Genomic DNA, 23,226 nt, shown 5'->3' with positions numbered 1-23,226 from the left:
TTAGTTATTAGTCAATCCTTTCAAGCACTGGGAGTGCAGGCTCACCACCACACCTGGTCTCAATCACTGTCTCAGTGCGCTCCGTGGGCGGAGCCAGCTTGACAGGCTGGGGATCTCAAACCTGGTCCCTGTATCTGCCTAAGCTATCTGGCTGGTCCAACAAAAATTAAAAAATTACAAAACAGTTTGTTTTTAGGTAGTGTTGAGGCCCTGGATTAGAGATGATGCCTTCCTGTTTATGAATCATAAAATCAATCTTTTGTAGAGCTTTAAATAGAAAAAAAAAACCAACATTTATCTGTTCACAGTAGGGAAAAAACAATCCTGTTTATTAACCTAACTGCATTTTCTGAAAGGACTAAAGAACACATATTTCCTGGGACACAAGGCTGTACCAAAAGATTTCCTTACAAAATGACAGTCTCGACCATACACAAACACATATGCACCGACATACATGAACCTTAATGAATACACAATGAAAATGTTTTTGTAACAACTTTCTACCAAATTCTTATTGCATTAATGTGATTTTCTTTAATCTCTTAAAAATAGTAATAAAAAATTACAAAATAATGTAATTTAGAATTAAGCCCGAGACTATATAATCTAGTATTAATAAAGTCAAACAATACTTATAAAAATGGATGATGCTGTATATTTTATTATACACAGGTAGGTCTCTGAACTGTGACCTGTCACAAATCTCCTTCACTATGCAGTGTCTTCTGTGTATCTTACCATTTGCATTCTCAGGCACCTGTGCTTTTTTCCATTTCTTATCTTGAATTCTTCACTGAATTTCACCTATTTACATTAAATATCTAGTCTCTAGAACTTTCCTCACACAAAAGAACAAACAGCTTCGTTAAATAAATTCACACAAAAGTACTAAAAAGGGTTTAAGAAATGTTTCTAACGTACAATTATACTGACAAATAGTACATATGCATTCCTTCAGGGCTGACCAAGGCGCCGTGGCACTTGCACATGGCGGCCACGCGCACGTCTCTGGACACCTCTGAAGACGAGAACCGGATGGCCAGGCCCGGAGCTGCCGCTGCCCCACTCAGCCCGAGTCTTCTCGGGGAGCTGCTCCCAGTCCTGTCCACAGGACTGGAACTCCCAAACGCATCCTTGGCTGCTGTCCAGAAGTATTCAGTTTGCTAAGTCGCCCTTCGGTCTTCTGAAAAAGAGATGCAAGGGCAAGGCACTCTCAGTGTGACTGGGCCTCACAGTCACCTCACAGATTTGTCCTAGTTGTGACCCTGGTCAAGGCAGAGAAAAGAAAAACGCAATGAGTTTTATGAAGCAAAGCCTTCCTTTGCTAAACCTCTGCAGCATACCTGGGTGCTAACTATCCAATGAAACTGTGTCCTTGCAGGCCCAGCTGCAGCAGGCATGACTCGCAGTAGCCACAACTAACCGAATTCCCCTTCACAGGTGTGCACGCCAGAGCAGCGGTCACCGTGTGGACCCGTATGCTGGAGTACAAGGGACCTGCAAGGCACCCCTCAGACCCAAAGTGCACACAGCTTGCTCCCTTCCTCTTTCCTCTGAACGAAATTAGAACTAAGAGAAATTATGACAGGCAAAAAGAGAAACATTAAAAAACCACACAGAACCTCACCAGTGTAGAAATGAACACCGTGTACACCTGAGTGTGCACCTACAGGCGCATTCTCATTTAGTCACACCTACATGCTTTTTTTTTTTTTTTTCTTTTTTCTTTTTTGAAACAAGCCCTTGCTCTGTAGTCAGGCTGGCTTCAAACTTACTATGTTAACAGTGATACTCCTGCCTCAGCCTCCCCAGTGCTGGGACAACAGGTAACTATACCTGGCCATGCCCTTTTCGAAGGTCCAATTTCTAAACTGCTGCCTATTCAAAGGTAATCAAGATGCATCTTGTGACAGTTACTTGGTATAGTTTCTTTAATGTATCATACAGTAATGGTTTTCAGTATAATTACTGACCTCTTAGAGCTGACAAAATATGATATGTGGTTTCTATTAAGATTAAATGTAGGGGCTGGTGAGATGGCTCAGTGGTCTGAAGCACCTACTTAGAACAAGCTTAGCAAACACAGGGACCGCGGTTCTGTCCCCCTGCACCACATGCCAGCCAGCCCCGCCCCTTGGTGGGCTGAGCTGGCCGCGCGCGCGCACACACACACACACACACACACACATAAATACATAAATAAAAATTAAAAAAAAAAAGATTAAATATAGCCAGATGTGGCAGTGCACACTTGTCATCTCGGCACTAAGAAGGCTGAGGCAGGAGGACTGCCTGTGCACTCTAGGCCAGCCTGCACCACATGATGAGACCCTGTATCAAAACAAAACAATCCCCCAAAATATATATATATATATATATATATATATATTTGACTTTTGTTCCTAATTCTATAGATTAAATACACCAATATTTCTTTTTCTCAAATGAGCATTGCAGTACTGCTGGGATACTTTAACTTGAATCCCTACAATGAATGTAAGCATTACTTAAACAAGCACTAATAATAGTAAAACAAAAAAGATGCTTCAATTTCAAATGTTCTGACACTACAAGTGTGAAAATTGTCAGTTTCAGGGCATTTACAGAAAGCAGGCTGAGGCTGGGAAGAGAAAAACACTGAACAGTCATCTCAACAGGCTTATCTTTGTTTAAAGATAAGCAAAGAAAGGCCAGCCAAATAACTCGGCAGATTAAAGTGCCAAGAGGAGCAGGGGCTGGGGCTTGATCCCCAGGCCTGCCATGCCAGCCCTCCGCTGCATGTGCCTTGCCGGCCCTGCCCCCAGGGCTCACTGAGACAGCAACTGAGACTGGGCATGGTGGCACGTGCCTGTAATCCCAGCTCTTGGGAGGCTGTAAACAGGAGAATCACTACAAATCCGATCTAGTAGTGAGACTCTGAACACTCTGTAGACCCTTCCCTAAAATACAGAAAAAACAAAACATAAAGATAAGCAAGTATCTGAGCCCCACATGAGCAGGGTGCACAGGCAGAGGACATAGGCTGGAACCCAGTTTCTGTGCCCCCAAGGCTCGGCCTGCAGCGCTCTGGGGCTGGGCACTGCTCTTCACGCCTGTAAAGAGCACAGGGCACTCCAGGCCTAGGCTCAGACCCCACAGGTTCTGTGTACTCTCTCTCCTTTCCCACGACGCCCCACCTTCTGGATCCCCCACATGGCCTGTCTGGGTCCCTCCACCCCCATGGAGGGGAAGGGGGGGGCTCCACAGCAGCACTTGGGCCCAAGAGCAGTGTCCTGCACACCGGAGGACAGCCACTCGGGCCCACCCAGTACCAGGCCAGCACAGGAAGAGGGCATGAGAGGTGTGTGGTGACAGGAGAGGAAGGTGCTTAGAAAGTCCAGAGAAATCAGCGATGCAGCACCATGAAGGCAGCGTGGAAGGCTCTCTGGGCTGCCAGCCAGTGGGGCTGGGGCTGAGAGGGTGGTGACGCAGAACCGAGACCCTAGCGCTGCACCCAGCACAGCCACGTAGCGAAACATGTGGCCTCAGGCTGGACCTTTGAGAATGACAAGGCTTTGGCTGCAGCTGCCAGGCACAGCTCCCTCCGCAGGGGCAGGTGAGCTGTGCAGCTGACCAGGCAGGGCAACTGGAGGCACAGGGCAGCAGGAGCCACAGCTCTGAAGCCAGCAGCAGCCAAGGAGGCCCAGGATGGGTGCTGGGTGACCTGCGAGCCCCCAGCTGCGGTCCTTGCACCCCATTCTACTCACATAGGGCCTCTGGCCCAGGCAGCTGTTTCTCCCACCCTCAATTTTCAACAGTTTGGGTAGCCAAAAAATGGACTGTGACTCGTTGGTCCCACTTTTACCCTGTTTATGTGTGGTGATGCTACTCAGGACACTGGGATAATGAAGTCTAGCCTTGTAACAGCTCAGTTGCTTTTCACTCTTCCCACCTTCCCTGACCTCCCAGAGAACAAAGTCACAGGTGTCCAGCCCAGGAACAGCACAGCAGGGAAAGCCACTGTCCTGCGAGGCTACTAGGCAGCAGGAAATCCGCAGTAGCCTGGACCCCCTCCACGCTGCTGCAGACTCTGGTGAACTCTGCTGGGCCAACCTCTGGCCAAGCGAGATCCAGGTCCCATCTCCAACTGCACAAGCACACACGCATGCACACACCTAAAACCCAGCCCAGCACGCAGCTACACTGCAGTCTCCAGAGGTCTGGAGCCGCCGCAACCAGAAGAGGAGTTTTCTGGGCCAGAAAAGGGTTTGGCTCTCTGGGTAACTGAAAAAAGGGCCCCATGTCTCCCCACCGACTCCCATGGTCTCAGACTCTCAGATACTGGGCTGCAGCTGAGAGACAGAGATCAGGTTCTCAGGCAGGTAGCCCTGGGTGCCCAGCAAGGCACAGGGGCTGAACAGCCACAGAGAAGAGAGGGGCAGGGAGGACATCTTTCTTTTAAGCTGCAGTGACTGTTTTGCCAAATCTTGTTTTAATGTCCTTTGCTTTTTCTCTAGGGTATTTTAGGACATACCCCACATAGCATGCAACCAGTAGAGTACACATTTCTAATTACATACTTACTCCTTTTTAAAATCTGTATTATTTGGTGTAAATATGTTACCATGCATAAAAATCAACAGGAGGATGCCAAGTTCAAGCTCAACTTGGCTAATTTAGCATCTAGCCCATCTCAAAACAACAGAAGGGCCGGTGAGATAGCTCAGGGAACTAAGCGCCTGCTTAGGCAAGCACAGAGACCAGGTTTGATCCCCAGTGCCATGCTGTCCCCGCCTCTGGGCACTCTGAGTCAGTCCAGGTGTAGCGGGGCACACCTGAGATCCCAGTGTTGGGGAAGCTGAGACTGGAGGGCCACTAAGAGTCTGAGTCCCTGGACCAAATACATGAACAAACAAACCAACAAACAAAAGAGCTGGGAGCTAAGTAAGTGTGGTGGCGCCGCTTCTAACTCTAGCCCTCAGGAGGCTGAGGTAGAAGGATCCCTGTAAATTCAAGCCCAGTCTGAACTACAGATAGACTTGGAGATGCAGCTCAGTCTAAGGCCCTGGGTTCAATCCCCAATACCAAGCAAACAAAAAATATATTATTTACATTAGTATGCAAATATTTAGATTTCTCTATCAACATTTTTTGTTGACAGTATTGAAGATTAGACTCAAGACCCCGTAAGTGCTACACAGATCCCTAACTGGACCATACCTTCATCCTTTTATTTTTAGCCAGGGTCTTGTTTTTGGAGACAAGGTCTCATTTTGCAGTTCAGACTGTCCTTGAACTCTCAGCAATCCCTGTCTCAGTCTCCAGAGTGCTGGGATTGTGGTTGTGTGCCATCACGCCCAGCTTTGAGGTGGGGTCTTGCTAAATCTGCCATGTTTGCATTGAACTTGAGATTCTCCTGCCTCAGCCTCTCCAACAGGGGGATTACCGAAGGCATGCCTGTCATTGTATTGCTGACCCTACGAAGCCAAGTGCAATGTATTTAAGTGAAAGTCACTATGAAGAGAAACGATAGCCAGGCATGGTGGCATATGCCTGCAATCCCGGAACTTGGGAGGGTGGTAGAAGGATCAGGAGGATCGCTGCAAGGTCAAGGCCAACCTGGGCTACAAAAAAGTTCAAAGCTAGCCTGAATGAAATAGCAAGAACTTGTCTCAATTAAAAAAAAAAAAGTAAAATTATATTTTACTATTTTATTTTATATGTATTTAGTAAAGGGCCCATAGGGTCCACTACACAGATCAGACTCGTAGTGATCCTCCTGTTTTTCAGCCTCCCAAGTGCTGGGATTATAGGCACGCGCCACCACGCTCAGTCTCAATAGCTGTCTCAGGGCTCCACAGGGCAGGGCCAGCACGGCACGCAGGGGATCAAGCCCCTGGCCCTTGCGACTGCCTAAGCAAGTGTTGTAATCTGCTGAGCTCTCTGGCAGGCCCTATTTTTTTTTTTTTTTAACATCTGAGAGTAGAAAAAGATTTAAAAACAATTTTTTATTAGTGTATGTTTTCAATATTTAGTAAGTATACACACTGTATATGGGGAACTGGTACACATACATATTACATCTCTTTTAGCGAAGTTTTGTTAGAGGTAGGGAAGGAAACTGGCTCTGAAGAGTGAGTTTGGGCCATGTAAAAGCAGGAAAAGAAGTGTGTCCTGCAGCACAAGGGTGGCACTGCATGAGAGGGAACACAGTGGCCTCATCTTGACCCTTTTTGTTCCATATAACAAAAGCTACTTAGAAAACTTGCTGTCTGGGGAGAATGCAATGATTGTGTCTTCTCACTGCGTGGGGCCTTGCTTGTTTTAACATCCTAATTGTGGCTCGAAGGGGAAATCAGAAGTGTATGTGGAGTTTGTGTGTTCATGGTATGGTTAGTCTCTGACTTAAGAACATCTGAGTTCTGAACTTCTGCAGACAAGAATGTTACGAACACTCAGACGTCAGCAAATCTGGGATGCAGCTCACATGTCAGCCAGAGATACAGTCACAGCTGTGCCCTGTGCTTACTTGAGCACGATAGCCTGGGCAGTGCAGCTCGGTTAGAACCTGGGGAGTCCAGAAGCTGGAGGAAAGCTGCAGTGATGCGGAGAGGGCTGCTAGGAAGCGCAGAGCGGTGACCACGGAAACAAAGTGAGAACACCTGTGGGACTCACTTCATCAGATTTATGAATCTGAATTTTGAACGTTCTCCCAGAATGGAACTGGTTCGGAATTCAAGGACTTACTGTACTGGGCTGAAATGTAGGGCCTTTGTACTGCGATCTAGTCTCAGCCCTACAATGGCCTCAAACTTGAAATGCTCCTGCCTCAGCCTCCTGAGCCAGGGTAGTACAAGACACCCAGTTTTTAACGTCTGATGGCCCAGGAGCTTGGATAAACTACTCACCACTGCCTGTCCACCTTTTGGCTAAGACCGAGTGATAAGCTACTCAGTGACAATTCTCTGTTCAGAACATGCTCACCTGTTTTGTCTGGTGGTTTCTCTTCTCATTCTTTTAGGAGGAATTGGACACTCTGTCATCTCAACCTTTGTAGAATGACGCAGTGAATCATTACATTTACGTGTGGGAGTCATACCTACAGAGAGGAAAAATGCAGAACATTAACTTTAATAACAGGAATAGTATACGGAGGAAAAGCAACCACAGATTGTATCTTAGTTTGTAAAGAAGAATTCAGGAAGAGTTCTGAGAGTGCATGTTACTACTGGTGTGAGAACAGTTTGCTATCATTTACCAGGCGACTCAGGCTTATTTAAAGAGTTTCTTGTCCATTTTAAGTTCTAGATCATTTGTATTTCTTTTTTTGTTTGTGTGGGTTTTTGAGATAGGGTCTCACTATATAGCCCAGGCTGGCCTCAAATTCTTGGTGACCCTCCTATCTGGCCTCCCGAGTGCTGAGGTTACAGGGCTGTGCTACCATGCCTCGCTCCTTTCTTTCCACAGTTGGCCCCTTAGTCCTATTTTATTTCTACACAAAGAAAAAGCATCTGGCCAGAAGTGAGTACATACCCAGTTTCTGCTCTATGAGTTTCAGGCTCTTCTCCTGCTCGTCCAGCTCCTGCTTCTTCTTCTTCATGTCAGGCGTGTGCAGGTACTGAAGCTGCCCATTGAGGTCCTCGTTCACACTGCCCAACTTGCACACAGCAGTGCGATACTGCTGCAGGAGGTCTGTGAGGAACCAACACCAGGTCAGACTCCTGGCACCAACATGACGAGTTCTAGGAAGAAGCTGCTGGTAACACAAGGGAACTATTTTTCTCCCCTTCTTTTTCAAAGCTAGAATTATACCAGTGCAAGGTAAGCACCCTATCACTGAGCTACATGCTCATCCTGGGAACTGCTTTAAAGCCATACAAGTATTCAATGTTGAAAGAGAGAGAGAGAGAGAGAGAGAGAGAGAGAGAGAGAGAGAGAAGGAGGAGGAGGAGGAGGAGGAGGAGGAGGAGGAGAGTTGAGACCATTCATTTTAATCTTCTGCACTGTTTGACTCAGCTTACTTTTGTGTCTCGAGAGAACTTTCTATATAAAGGTGGTTGGTCACTGGATCACTCTTTTGCAGTTTATATCCTGCCCCATAAAAAGGGGGCATGTAATTCCACACAGGTAAAGGGGGAGAAGAGGGGAACAGTGGCAAAGGCATTCACATCATGCACTGCTGGCAATCACTGCCTCCAAGTGAAGACAAGAGTGATGTGGGGGTCGGTCTAACACACCTGGAATATGCATGAGGGAGGGCAGAAGGAATCACTGTTTCCATTGGAATGACTTTTACCTTTCACACAGAACTTCCAAAACCACATTTGGGAAAATATTTAACTTTGAAAACACTTAACTTTTAGTTCACAGATAAAACCATGGACGAAATTATTTGTTAAGAGCACACAGTGCACCAACTGGTAAGCTAGTTTATACTTCAAGGATCAAGAACATACACTTGGGGGGAACGAGCACCCCACATAAGTGTGTCAGCACCTCTGTGCACCTGTGACCGCAGGCTGAGCATCCCTTGTCTGAAATGCTTAGAACCAGAAGTGCTATAGAGTCTGGAGTTCTCTGAATTGGGAACATCTGCACAGACTTTAGAGGTTGAGCATCTCTAATCCCAAGATGCATAAATGAGAGATGCTCAAACTGCACAATCCCACACTTAAACACACATTCTCTATGTGCCATTTGGTTCTGACAAGGTCCTTATATTTTCTTTTTCATTTAATGGCTTTGGGGGAAAAAAAAAAGTGTGGACTGAAAGAATGGTTCCAGCCTCGTATGCTTCTAATCTCACGTTTCACCAAATCAATGCGCTGTAAGTACATACACTAACAATGATTTTACATATGAATGACTCACAGAAATCATGTTCCAACCAGAATGTCAGCAATGTTACTCTTATAACAAAAAATTCAGGTACTCAAGGGTTGAATTCCTATTTCTTAATAAATCAGTTCTTGTTCCTTTCCTTTTTTTAATTAAATTTTTTTTTTTTTCTAAATTTTTGGTACCAGGGATTGAACTCAGGCCCTTGCACTTGCCAGGCAGGTGCTTATATGCCACTAAGCTATCTCCCTAATCCCCTTTCTCTTTTTTCCAAGATAAGTTTTCACTATGTTCCCCAGGATGGTCTTGATCTCATAAGCTCAGAGGATTGTATAGCTTTAGCCTGCTATGTAGCTGAGATGACACAGTGATTTAGGTACTTATTCAACTTACCTATCTGTTCCCCTAAGATCCGGCATTGTTTGGGAACTGGGGCTCCGAATACCATTCCCCGGAGCTTGTCCATTGGAGGAGCTTTATTCTGCAGGCCTCCAAACTTCCCGTTACTTCTAATACGATCTCCATCCCGGGTCAGCAATGTGGGACAGTGTGTAATCTTAACAACCTACCAAAGAAGGAGAGTATTAGTGAGTGAGCAGCTTATTTTAATTGCTTTACAAAAACAGAAATCATTTAAAGCTTCTGAGATTACGAATGACCAGGGTAGTATTTTCTCAAGGTTCATAAGCTAGAGATGTACTAACAAACTATCAGGCTAAAACAAAGTAGGGAGAAATCCAGACGCGGGGAGATGGGTCAGACTGGCTCTGGAATGTGAGCTTCAACTAGAACAGTGACACCACAAATGGGAAAAGTGAAACTGGATACTTGAATGACAGGACAGAAGAGAGGGACAAGATTGGTAGGCATGCTCTCTACATTCTCAATTCTCCTTTTCAAATAAGTGACACATAAAAGTAGGGAGAAGTAAAATTCCTTTGGCATATACTCAGAGTATAGAGTGTATCTTCTTTCAATGTCTGTACAGTTACTTAACCTACACATATTATTTCGCAACTTTTTTTTGTTTGTTTTTTGTTTTGTTTTTGCGGAACCAGGGATCGAACTTGGGCCCTTACACTTGCCAGGGAAGCACTTATTCTATTGAGCCATCTCCCCGGCCCCCTATTTTGCAACTTTTCAATGCAACATCCTGTACATTCTGTCTGTCTTCCTTGTTACTGCATACAGATCTGTCCCTTTCTAATGGTCCATCCCACACTGTGATCAAAGTTACCAGCTGATAGACATTCAGCCCCATCCCCCTTTTCTCCAACTCTATGGACTGAACAAAGGCTTCTGCCCTGAGTTGTCTCCCGGCTCCGCATTTTTCAACAAGGTCCTGATAATTTGTCCAGGTGGTGCTCAAAACTGCTGGAGATCAGGCACCCAGAGGGTTGGGGTTATAGGCATGTGTCGCCCAAAGGTTTTCTGCAATCAATTCCTTACATCCTAGGGACTGTTCTTTTGTTGTGGTATGGTAAGTACTAGAAATGGAACCCAGAACCTTGTGCCTGTGTGTGCCTCCACCACTGAGCTACATCCCCAGCCCTTTTTGAGACAGGATCTCAATAAATGGCTCAGGTTGGCCTCAAACTCGTGTCTATCAGCCTCCCCAATAGTGGAGACATAGGTGTGCACTACCAGTCGGCTCAAACCACACCCTTGTACAGTTCTGGGAACACATGTCAGAACACGTCTCTCAAGATTATTTTAAACCTGGTAAGAGTCTGAAGACTGCTTTCAGCTCTTGGCTGCTTTTCCCTGGAAAAGTCTTCTGCCCAGTTCTCTATCTGCCATGTCCTTCACCTCCTGGGCCTGGAGCCTGGAAAGGCCAAACTCTGCCTAACTGAATGGGCTCTGCACTTAGACTGTGACTTAGGAGACAGGAGCCACACAGCTCTTGCCTTCAGTGCTGGAGACACCAGTCCTGGAAACCCAGATTCCCTGCTGGGGAGAAGCCCAGACAATTACAAGGCGAGTGTGCAGCTGAGCACCAAAAGCCCAGCTCGAGTGCTAACCTGGTGCCTAGCCAGCCACCAGTGTCACCTCAGCTGGCACAGCAGTAGTGAGGTAAGATCAAGTTGCTCTGAAAAATGACTTCGGAACTTGGAAAAGATTCCTAATCTGAAATTTGCAGGACTAGAAAATAAAAACGATTTCCATCCTCTACCTGTGTAGCCAACAAAATGTTCCTGAATATAAAATAGTTAACCTTAGTGTTAAAGTAAAAACCCAGTGTTCAGCTAATAATGTGGTTTTGGGGTCAAAAATCAAGTCAAGTACAGCACTTCATCCAAAGCAGTAGTGGCAAACCAATGGTACACATGCTGCAGTAGGCATCATGCCCTTGCTGTTGGCACTTAAGCCAGCACCACCCAACAACTGAGCAGCATAGCATTGACATTTGGCAATAAATAAGAGGGTTTGCATTGCAACTTGAGCACATGATCTTTTTAACAATCTTTATTTTTTTTATTTTTGTGTGTGTGGCCTGCTCAGCCCACCGGGGGCAGGGCAGGCTGGCATGTGGTGCTGGGGGATTGAACTGTGATCCCTGTGCTTTGCTAAGCCTGCTCTAAGCAGGTGCTCTAGACCACTGAGCCATCTTACCAGCCCTTGAGCACATGATCTTTAAAAGGTTCACCATTGCCAGTCTAAAGTACTGCTGTACTACTCAGCTTTCCCACCCCCAATACAAAATACCTGACACCCACAGCACAGCGGGAGACAGGCATGCCTCCTGGTTTCAGAGGGTTCAGTCCATAATATGCCCAAACTGCTTAGTTCCTGGTGCAGCACCACAAAGAGAACCCCAGTGCCCACTCCTCCAGCTGATCCAGGCCACCTGGGTATACAAGGGCTGATCTTGGCAAACAGAGCCCCCTATCTGCAGGGCCTAACAATTAAGATTTATGGTCACAACATCTAAACTATGCTTTTTTTTTTTTTCTTCCAGCAATAGGGTGTTGCTACACTGCCTAGGCTGGTCTCTTTTGCTTCGGTCTCTAGTCGATACAGAAGTACACCTCTTGTCTGCTAGGACTTCTAAAACTCTTCAATGACATGACTCACTCACCCCAGCAGACAGGCTCCAATGAGCCCCAGGGCCATACCAGCTGACTGGCCAGGCGATGGCCAGCACCAGGGGCCAGCTGTGTGCCTATCCCCTACCTTGACATGATGGGGCAACTAGGTATGAAGACCAAGATATTGTTACTGTTTAAAAGCCCACTACCTTCTAAAAGTATGTTAATAACTGAAACATGTATGTTACTGAATTTCCCTCAAAGGTGCTATGAGCTGAGTTATACTCCCTCAAACCCTTAGGGTGTCATCCTAAGCCCTGATACCTCCACAAGTGATCATACGTACTTAGTGCTTGCATTCTCAAAGGAGTCATTGATTGGAATCCTATCACAAGGAGGAAACTAAGGAGAAGCCACAGGGACAACAGCTGTCCACAAGACAGGAGAGGCCTGGGACAGATCCTTCCTTCAGCGTTCTGAGGAGAAACTAACCCTACTGACTATTTGGACCTCCAGCCCAGACCTCGGAGGCAATCAACTTCTATTATTTAAGCCACCCAATGTGTGACATTTTGCTCTGGCAAGTCAAGTGTTCTAATGCCAATGGCTACATCCAATTGTATTTCCAGCAACACTACCTCACAGTAGCCCTTTTCTAATACTGTCACAGTTACAACACCATCTGCCAGGTGTGCTGGTTCTGGACCTACAATCCCAGGATAGAAACTTCAAGCCCAGGTTGGGCAACTCATTCGATTTGTACCTTGGGGCTGGCGAGATAGGTCAGGGGTCTAATGCACCTGCTTAGGCAAGCTTAGGCAGGTGCAGGGGACTATGGTTTGATTCCTGGAACCACTACTGCACCACCCCTGCCCACAGAGTGTACTGAGCTGGCCAAAAAGAAAAAAAGATTAATTTGCGCCTTGGTCTTTCATCTATTTTCACCTGTTTCAAGTTGCTTATCAATTTACAGGACTTAAAGGCATCTTAGTCATCTGCATATGTATCATCAAATGATTTCTCTATCTGGCTCTACATTAAAATATAAAAATAACTAAAATCAGACCTACAGACTTACAAAGAAATTAAGTACGTACCTCTTTTCTGTAATGATTGGCTGCATCAAGATTATCCAAAATAATGGTATCTCCTAACAGCATACCAAATACTGAAAGTCAAAAAAATTATAGAAATATTAATAAAACTAATACTTATAAGCTGAGTAAGTTTTTATAACCAGTAACTTATTATACATCTATATCACAAATGTACTATTTGTACAAAATAAGCTACCCACAATAGATCTTTTTTTTTTTTTTTAAAGTTTTGCTTTTTTTAAAAAAAAAATTTATGTATGTATGTATGTATGTATGTATGTATGTATGTATGTATTTATTTATTTATTTATTGTGTGGCCGGCATGTGGTGCTGGGGGATTGAACGGAGGTCTCTGTGCTTTGCTTGAGCTTAGCTTGTTCTAAGTAGGTGCTTTAGACCACTGAGCCATCTCACCAGCCCCTACCCACAATAGATCTTACCTGTTTCACAATGTTCTACATTATCTGGAAACGTTAGCAAATCTCGGGCAAAGACTGGATCTCCAGTGGGTTTAAAATAAAATTTTCCATTTCGGAAATGAGGTAAAGGTCTAAGAAAAAAAAAGAAAAAAAGAAAGAAACAAAGAATAAAGGTATTAAAGAGTATACAACTTTTCATTTTCAAAAAATATGAAAAACCACATGATGTGTTACATACCATTTTGACCACACAACCAACTTCCATTACCCCACATGACACCCTAAACCCAGAGTTACTATACAAAACTGACCCAAATTTGGACTGTACGGAGAGGGATGGGCTATGCCCAAGACCGACAGGAGGTGAGAGAGGACGTGCCCAGCCCTGGGACTCTGTCCTGTTGAAAGAGGAAAAGCACCCTCGGGCCACTTAATAAGAGCTCTGTGAGGTGACTGACAAAGGCTTCAGCAGCATTAATCCCAGTGAGAAGCAAAGCCTACACACAAAGAAAGGGAAGGAAAGGGAAGGAGGGGAGGGAAGGGAGACGCGCAGAATGCTGCATTAGAACCAGGAGAAGAGATCTTAGTATCTACAGCAAACTTCAGCCCTGAATATTGATAACTTCAGCAGAGTGAGATCTGGGAAAATCAACAGATTTGAGTTCTAACTTCAACTTTTTTTTTTTTTTTTTGGGGGGGGAAAATTCTATAGGCTGTTCAGGGTCTCACTACTAGATCAGACTTATAGTGATCCGCCTGTTTATAGCCTCCCAAGAGCTGGGATTACAAGCTTGTGCTACCACGGCAGGCCTGGGGATCAAACCCCCAGCTCCTGCACCTACATGAAGGCACTTTAATCCGCTGAGCTATTTGGCCAGCCCTTTCTAATTTCAACGATTTTTAGACCTTTTCAAAACTTTTTTATGTGTTTGGTACACACAGCTTTGTCACGATACAGCTTGGACTTGTCATGATCCTCCTGTTTTCAGCCTCCCTAACACTGGGATTACAGGCGTGTGCCACCGTGCCTAGACTTGGTGGCTGGCTCAGCATGTGGGGCTGGGGGATCAATGCTTGACTAAGTGGGCGTTCAGTCTGCTGAGCTATCTCGCTGGTCCTTGGGCCTATTTTATGACTATATATCCCGAATTTCCTAACACAGAACACCTGTGATGGAGTTCTGGCTCTCCTAGTCCTTGCTCAGACCCAGCTTGGTAGTCTCTCATTTGTGAGCAGCCCCACCAAGACTCTGTCTATTTAAATGCTGGCTTATTTTCACAGGACATAAGGAGGATAAAAGACATATCATCTCCAGCCTTATTCCAATTGAAGGGTTTCCGTCTTCTATGACAACAAAATGTCCTTCCAACTTTCTTTTTGCAAAGACCAAAAATCTGCTTTGGATTTATGCATGCATTTTATATATGGCATGTATCTATCATATAAATAACATTTAATTGGGGAAGTAGCTCAGTGGCTTACGTGCCTGCCTGGCAAGGATAAGGTCCTGAGTTTGATTTACAGGACCAAAATAAATAAATAAATAAATAGATTAATTGGTAATACAACAGATAGCTAACAAAATACAGCATATGTTGTCAAATATACTTTAATGCTGATATTAATGAGCACACCTGTGATAAAAGACAAAAATGTAGATAACTTGAGCTGCTTCTCAGTTTGTCATATGTATTCTTCGTAGGAACTATTTTTACTTATTTGGGAATGGGAGGGTTGGGAATTGAGCCCAGTGCCTTGCACATGCTAGCCAAATGACCTGCCACTAAGCTAGTTTTCAGAGACAAAGCATGAGTAAGTTGTCTAAGCTGGCCTTGGAAGTTATGATCCTCCTTGCTTCAACCTCTCCAACAGCTGGGACTTGTACAGGCATGGCCTGTGGATACCCCTGGCTCTGAGAGATCATTTTTAATTTAAGGGATCTGTTGGACAAGGTAGACTGGGGATGAGCTCAGCAGCTTGTGTAATGTAAGTAAAGACTTCAGTTCGGCTCCCAGCACTCCACAACATTAGTAACAAACTAAACAATATATTTTAGAAGACAAACAAAAACCAACTTTTTCCTAACCTTTTCCAGTCAGGAAGGGTCTTCTTGTAGATAGAATCAAGGGGCAGCACTTGCTGCCGGCCCTGGGTCTCATCATAGATGCGGCGCGCAGCATCAGTGGTCAGAGTGACCACGCAGTCCATGTCGCTTGCCAGATGCCAGGAAATCACCATGGCGGCTCTGTCATCCTCAATCTGCGCTAGGTGTGCGATCTAACCCAGTCCAGGACAAAAATAAAAAATAAAGGAGGAAATTGAAAGATAATCATGAAAATTTGATATTAACATTTTAAAAGCCTAAATTGATAGAGCAAAAGTACTTTCCTGTAATACAGAAATGAAAAAGATTAAATTATAAAAATTTATATTATTAAAACTCTCTTCTGTTCAATCTTGGAAAAAAATTTTCACAGATGAAAGTATAAGGTTGGGGAGATACCTCAATGGCTTAAGTGCCTGCCTGGTAAACACAAGATTCTGAGTTTGATCCCTGGTACCTCCCCCCCCCCAAAAAAAAGTATAGTATATTTTTAGATGGGCAAACAAAAACATTGAAAAATTTACCAGCAAAAGATAGTTTTCATATTTTAATGTGTACCTAATTGAGAAGTCACACAGATAATCACCAAACTAAGTTTAAATACACACATAATAAAATCTGTGCAGTTTTCCTTTCTTGGGAATGGCAGTGGGGATCGAAGCCAAGCACTCACACTTGCTAGGCAAGCACTCTACTACTAGGCCACCTCTCATCTCTGGCCCTTTTATTTTACTTTGAGACACCGTGTCACCAAGTTGCCTGCACTGGTGCAGAACTGGCAATCCTTGTCTCAGCTCTCCAAGTAGTGGGATTATAGGCATGCTCCAACACATCCAGCTTTAATGCAGTTTTAAAATTCAGCTGAACAAAGCTGGGTATGGTGGTGCACCCCTGTAATCCTAGCACTGGGAGGCTGAGGTAGGAGGAGTGCTGATAGTTTGAGACCAGCCTGAGTTACATATGAGCTCAAGGCCAGCCTGAAATGCATAATGAGACCCTGTCTCAAAAAGAAGAAAAAAAAAAAAGGGGGGGGGTGATTGGAAAGCATTAGAAGTTTTTCTCTAAATAGAGCAGAAGGGCTTGTATTACTGAGGGAACAGTCAGATATTATATAAAGTGAAAGTACAAGTATTTACTTTTAATTTTTTTAAGACAAAAATCACTTTAATAAGAGACTTTATGTTCCACCTGAAATTTATTATAGACATTGGTAGCAATCTTATATACTAAAGAATTTTGTGCTGAGTAAACCATTGAAATGTGATGACTAAAGAATCTATAGTCATTGAGCCAGTAAGATAGCTCAGCAGTCTAAAGTGCCTGCTTAGGCAAGCACAAGGACCGCAGTTCAATCCCCACCAGGTGTCACGCCAGCCCTGCCCCCAGGGCGGGCTGAACCAGCCACAATAAATAAGTAAATGATTCTTCAGCTATCCTTACTGCTCTGTATCAGTAGTGGCAAACCTATAGCGTGCATGTTACTGTGTTTTTAAGCCCAAAGATGTAAATGTATGAGTTGTTTTTCTAAATTACAGCCTCAGTATTTAAGTTTAATTATAGCGTTGGCACCCTGTGATACCTAAGTGGGTTTTGGGTTTCAGTTTGGACTTGCAGACTCGAAAAGATTTGACATCACTGGTCTATAGGTTTAGAATCACAGTATTGTTTCTGTCTGTAAGTTGGTTCTCTTTTGTCTTTTTGAGACACAATCTTGCTATGCAGCTCAGGCTGGCCTTGAGCTCACTTTATAGCCTAGGCTGGTCTTGCAATAATCCAACTCACAATAATCCTCCTGTCTCAGGATCCCAGAGTGCTGGGATTACTGGCATAAGCCACCACACCTGATACTGTAAATTGGTTCTGAAGAATATTAGTTTATGTATGTGGTAGAGGGTCTCACTATTATCGCAGCTCAGACTCATAGTGATCCTCCTGTTTCAGCCTTCCCAGAGCGGGGATTATAGGCATGTGCAACCACGCCCAGTCTTGGTGACCAGCTCAGTGTGCTCCGGGATGGGACCAGTGGGGAATGTGGTACCATGGATCGAACCCTGGTCCCTGCACTTGGCTAAGCAGGTGCTTAGTCCACTGAACTATCTCACTGGCCCAGAATAATGGTTTAAAACATTATATATTATTACCTTGTTTACAATTATGGCTCCACTCAAATACTTCCATTTGCAGATGAGAGGTCTTGGCAACCTCCTACTATCAAGCTGTATTTCACTTCTGACACTAGGAGCAGTATATAAAGAAATGACCACAGGCTTTGGTGTGGGAGAGACTTTGGTTCACACCTAAGCCCTGCCTCTAACTATACGGACTCATAAGGCATTTAAGATCCCTGAACTTCAGTTTCCTCGTATGTAAGCTGGAAACCTTACAAACTGTCCCTGATGATGTCTGTGAGAGAAGACTCGTGCAAGAGACAGCAGCAGTCTCTTGAGTCAAACTGCTACTGGAAGCCTGGCTCTGCCACTTGCCAGCTGAACAAACTCTAGCAAGACGTCTACTCTCTTTATACTTCCATTTCACTTGCTTTACTGCATAATGGGGTAGAAAAAGCAAGAAGATAACTATTAAATAGGAAAACGTACAAGTAAAAGACAAGTAATATATACCACAAGCCTCAATAGCACTGGGGAGTTTGGAGAAATGGAGATAAGGAAGATGTAAGGAGATGCAGTGACATCTAGAGAACATAAAAGCTACAAATAGAAATTCTAATTCAGAAAAAGTGAGTATGACTCCGTAATAGTTTGCTAAAAAGGACACAGAATGCACTCCAAAAAGGACAGCAGAAGAAAAAGAATGGTACTTGTGCCATTGGCAGGAAATATACAAAAGATTTATGTTTGTTCTTTTTCTTAAAATCTAGGACACTGTTCTTTAATAACTTTAGACTTGGAACTCGGAAAACATCTGCTATTTCTCTTTGGCTGTCTACCTTCAATTTCAGTTTTCTGTAAAAGTGTTGGCTCTTCACAAAGCCCTATGACAAGAAGTATTTCTAATGCATCAGAAGCCTTGAATGTAGGCTTTAACAACTTCGCCACAGCTCTCAATAGTAACAACTATGGATTTCAGGGTGGGTTTTTTCTCTTTTTGAGACAAGATCTTGCTACGTAATCCAGGCTGGCCTTGGAACTCATGGTGATCCTCCTGCCCCAGCCTCCTAAGTGCTGGGATTACTGGCATGTGCCAAATCACTTGGAAAATATGTTTTATTTTTTATCTCTGACAAATCCCTCTCATAATACTGAGACTAGGTAGTCTACTGGAACAAATTTAAAATTGCAAAGAAATTAATATTTTACTTTTATTTTTTTAAAAATTATTTATTTGTGTGTGTGTGGCCAGCTCAGCCCATCAGGGGGCGGGGCTGGCTGGCACATGGTGCTGGGGGATTGAACAGCGGTCCCTGTGCTTTGCTAAGCTTGTTGTAAGTAGGAGCTTTAGACCACTGAGCCATCTCACCAGCCCATATTTTACCACTTCTAAATGAACTATTTTACCCAAGTCAGAGAACATACTGTTTCTTAGCAGACTCACCTTTCCCAAGACATCCCCACTGCCTTTGGTATAGTTTGGAAGAGCACAGGATCTTCTGGGTTTTTTCTTTAGCTCTTCCTGTTCTGTTATCTTTCTTTTCAAAAGTGCTTCAATGTGTTCCATCTATAATTTATAAAGACAAATGATCTACAAAGCCAACTGCTCTTTTAACAGGCAAGATCTAATAAGGATAGAGAAAACCCAACCATCTGGAGTATGAGAACACGAAATGCATCAACAGGCATTATTTAAAAATGACCAACCATGGGGGCCTGCCCCTTAGCTCAGTTCTTTAAGTGGCTGCTTCAACCAAGCAGTCAGGCTCAGGTTGCTGTGGTTCGATCCCCACAACATAAGCCAGTCAGTCATGCCTTGAAGGCATTCGGAGCAAAAAAAAAAAAAAAAGACCAACCAGCCCTGGGTATAAGGGTAATAGAAAGCTCCCATAAATTACGCTGGGTGTGGTAGCACATGTCTACCTCTCAGCTCCTGGAGAGGTTGAGACAAGATGATTGAAAGGGAAGGCCAACCTGGGCAACTTAGCAAAACCCTGTCTCAAAATAAAATTTTCCCCCCACAATCAATGCTGTTTTTTTTATTAGGTATTACCACTAAACAACAGTAAAATAAGTATAATGTGCCTGGCCTTCCAAATAAAAAACTTTTTTTAAAAAAAATATTTATTTATTACATTTATTTAGTGTGTGTGTGTGTGTGTGTGTGTGTGTGTGTGACCAAATAAAAAACTTTTTATAAAAAGATCTCAGGATATAGAGCCCAGTGGTAGAATGCCTACCTAATTAAACTTGGGGCCCTGTAATCAATCCCCAGTACTGCAGGCAAACGTGCGCGTGTGTGCACACACGCCACTCCCTGAGGGAATGAACCAAGGGTCTCACACATGCTAAGCAAGTATTCTGCCACTGAGTGTTCATTCCCCCCAGCATGAGGACACAATGCTTCTGTTTTCCTTGGTTTAGTGATGCTTCAGATCAAACCTAAGGCCTTGCACATTTTAAGCACGAGTTTTATTGTTTTTTGTTTGTTTTCCCATTACATGTCTTTTACTTTTTATTTATATTTTGGGAATGAGTTTTATCATTCACTGAATTTTACCTTAATGAAGAAATGGACTAGCAATACTACTTCTCTTTAGAAATGAATTACACATATAAAAAACTTAAGTCTTTAAAACTGTATTATGCTTTTTGTTTCTTTTGTTTTCTTTACTACCATGTATACTGGTTATTGCTTATACAGCCACTTAATGTAGTACTTGGTTTACTAGTAACTATTTACTGGTATCATATTAAAAACACAAACTCCAATTTCTTGGAAGAGAAAGCACTGTATCATTTTGTTAACTCTTCTTAATGTCTAGTATGTGACCAGAATATAATGCACATATGTATGTCTTTGTGCCCTAAAACAGCAGTGAGCATAGCATCCCTAATAAAACATAAATGGCTAAGTTTAATACAAAGACCTTCAACATATACTTGGAAACTATACCTGTTGTGTTGTGGGAATATCAATATTATGTATTTTTAGTTCATTTCGCAACTGAGCCTCTTTTAACTTTGCTTCTTCAACTTGGCCTAAAAGTAAAAGCAAAATAACAGCAACAAAAACACTGCATCAATTCCTGATAGTCCCAAAACATTTTTTGAAAAGGATTTAATGTTTAATTCTCTTTACCCTTTGAATGCTTGATGAAAACTGAGCAGTGGTTATTATAGAAGTTCAGAATTAAACTATAAATCTAAGGTTCAATTCTAGCATATAAAAATGAAAACACTAATGTGAGTAAGGGGCATATATACTTTAAACTCCTAGTGATTTTGGCTAAGTTTCTTAATTTTACCCCATGATTATATAGAATTTATACATAACCACACAGGATTTTTCTCTGAGCCAAATAAGGCTTTATACAAATCCTGTTACAGAAATGGTATGTTGTCACTCAATTTAGCTCAAAAGCATGTACTTTAGGGCAGGTAATAAATAGTTGTTGACTAATCAAAAATTGAACTTTAAGCCAGGTGTGGTGGCACATGCCTGTAATCCCAGCGCTTGGGAGGGTGATGCAGCAGAACTGTTTCAAGTTCAGAGGCCAACTGACACTACAAAGTGAGACCGTGTCTCAAAATACCAAACCAAAAAAAACCCCAAACCTATAAAATACAACTTGAAGGGCATCTGACAACTGAGCAAATGCCTTAATTACATACAAAAACATGAGAAGCTGCAGCAAACATTCTACAGGTAAACTTGGGAATAAGCTACACATCTCAGTCTCAATACATGACTGTGATATACAGAGTACATGTAGCTCATGACCTAAGTTGAGAACTGCTCAGCACTTTCTCAGTGACAATGTCACTCGCCACACTTCACCAGAACCTGGAATTAGACACGCACTACCAGTAAGCCAAACCCTTAAACTTTCCTCAGTTCCAAATTTCTAACAAAACCATGAACTTTTTGCCAACTGTAAATAGGATGCAAATTTATTTAAAATGAGGAATACATCATTTCTAAAAACTGCTAAGTGATGAATAACATAAACCATCATTTCCATAGGATTCCGGGTTCACTTGATAGGCCTTAAAATCAGACAGGTTTGTATCTTGCGGTTTCCAGCATTCCCTAAAGTATAATTTTATTACATTTGAATACAAGATGACTTACATTTCATTTCATCAAGAAGCTGTTTGCTGGCTTCAAATAAACTTCTGTACATAATAATAGACTTAGACAACTCATCTTTTTCTTTTGTAAGTGCTGCCATTTGTTGCTGCTTCTTAACATCTGTGATAAAAAAAACCTCAAGACAATTCAATAAATTCACAAGTTGAGACTTGTCCAAAATATGTCACAAAATGATGCTAATAAGAGTAGGCTAAAGTCACCTAAGTAGCACTGACAGCAGGATTTAAGAATTCTCTCTCTAGAGACTCACCATTATAAAACATGAACGGCAGGATATAGGGTTCTAATGCTGCTGACAAAGGTGGGAGCCGGGGCTCAAAAATAATAAGATATTCAGTACTATCCTTCCCAGGACTGTTTTCTGCCAGCACAAGACTCTGTATAAATACAAAAGCAAGAGAAGAACAAAAAGAAAACATTTAAAAAGAAAGCTTTCAGGGTTTTATTTCTCATCATCCTACTTTCAGAGAAGTGGCAAAATTGATAGGCAAAAGGTACTAAATGATGCTTTAAAATATTAAATCATCACCACCACCATCTGAGATATAAAACACTTTACCTTTTGATACAGATTTCAAAGCTAAACGATAATATCAATACAACTTATGCAAAAAATAAATAGCAAATTATATATTCCTTCATACCAGATGCATCAATGGCCACTTAGATCTTGTGTTGCAAAATCTTGATTTTTAGCGATGAAGTTGAAGCAGTGTGAGATAGCTAATGGCGTGAAAGTTATAAAAACAATCACACAGAAATACCCAAAGCCCAAGGCTGAGTTTAAGTTACAGTGGTTACCATGGAAGCAGACCCACTAGTCCCAGGTGAAAGAACAAGGGGTTCTGAAAAGCCCTGAGTATGTATCCTTTAAAACTTTAAATGTATTTCACTGTTCTACAGAGAACAAGAACGATTACTACAAACTACTTTGGTACGTAGAGAATAAGACACAAAAAAATAAAATTAAATAATGTATCTCAATAGAATAGTGCACATCTATCTATGACACAGATTTTATAAGTCCACTACTAAAGCAATTCTTATTCAGTTTGTGGAAGTTGTTTTTAAGAGGTATTAAAAACAAATGTAAGCATATTTTCCAGTAAACCCACTACAATTTCTATTAAAAACAACACACATGTAACAACTTCCTTTCAGCGCTATGTGTGATTTGCTGTCAATTCATAAAATGTACTATTACCAATTTAATCTGTAATATAACAAACAGTAGATTACTGATTCTTTGTCTATGTGTTTTCTAGGATGACAATGAGAAATGTAATGACTAGTTATAATAGTATATCAAGTATCAAATTTCCCTTCAGTAGAGAATTAGGTAATCTCTAGTTACTCATCAACCAATGTCAAAAGTTATCAATTATTTTATTTCTTTTATACTTTTAATTCTGCTTTAGATGTCTATGGTGCATAGTTTAAATGTAGTTAAGCACAATCTTCTTTAAATTAAATTAAATTTTTTTTTTATTTT

General features: G+C 42.6%; 1 protein-coding gene across 1 annotated transcript in view; it reads right to left on the bottom strand.

Annotated features, from left to right (window-relative positions):
- Positions 1–307: 307 nt before the first annotated feature.
- Smchd1 (structural maintenance of chromosomes flexible hinge domain containing 1) overlaps positions 308–23,226 on the bottom strand; it is a 150,416-nt gene continuing 127,497 nt past the window's right edge. Inside the window, exons 38-48 of the mRNA XM_023720401.1 lie at positions 21,985–22,111; positions 21,714–21,833; positions 20,535–20,620; positions 19,023–19,145; positions 15,453–15,643; positions 13,388–13,497; positions 12,947–13,017; positions 9,214–9,385; positions 7,516–7,674; positions 6,967–7,081; positions 308–1,186 (exon numbers count right to left, since the gene is read on the bottom strand). Of these exons, the coding sequence (XP_023576169.1) occupies positions 1,159–1,186; positions 6,967–7,081; positions 7,516–7,674; positions 9,214–9,385; positions 12,947–13,017; positions 13,388–13,497; positions 15,453–15,643; positions 19,023–19,145; positions 20,535–20,620; positions 21,714–21,833; positions 21,985–22,111 (1,302 nt within the window). The 3' untranslated portion in view covers positions 308–1,158. The remainder of the gene's footprint in view (positions 1,187–6,966; positions 7,082–7,515; positions 7,675–9,213; positions 9,386–12,946; positions 13,018–13,387; positions 13,498–15,452; positions 15,644–19,022; positions 19,146–20,534; positions 20,621–21,713; positions 21,834–21,984; positions 22,112–23,226) is intronic.

The sequence above is a fragment of the Octodon degus genome, unplaced genomic scaffold (genome assembly GCF_000260255.1).
Source record: "Octodon degus isolate 3935 unplaced genomic scaffold, OctDeg1.0 scaffold00075, whole genome shotgun sequence".
Lineage (NCBI taxonomy): Eukaryota > Metazoa > Chordata > Mammalia > Rodentia > Octodontidae > Octodon > Octodon degus.
Note: the sequence above shows the minus strand (reverse complement) of the source record. Positions and strands in the feature narration are given on the sequence as shown.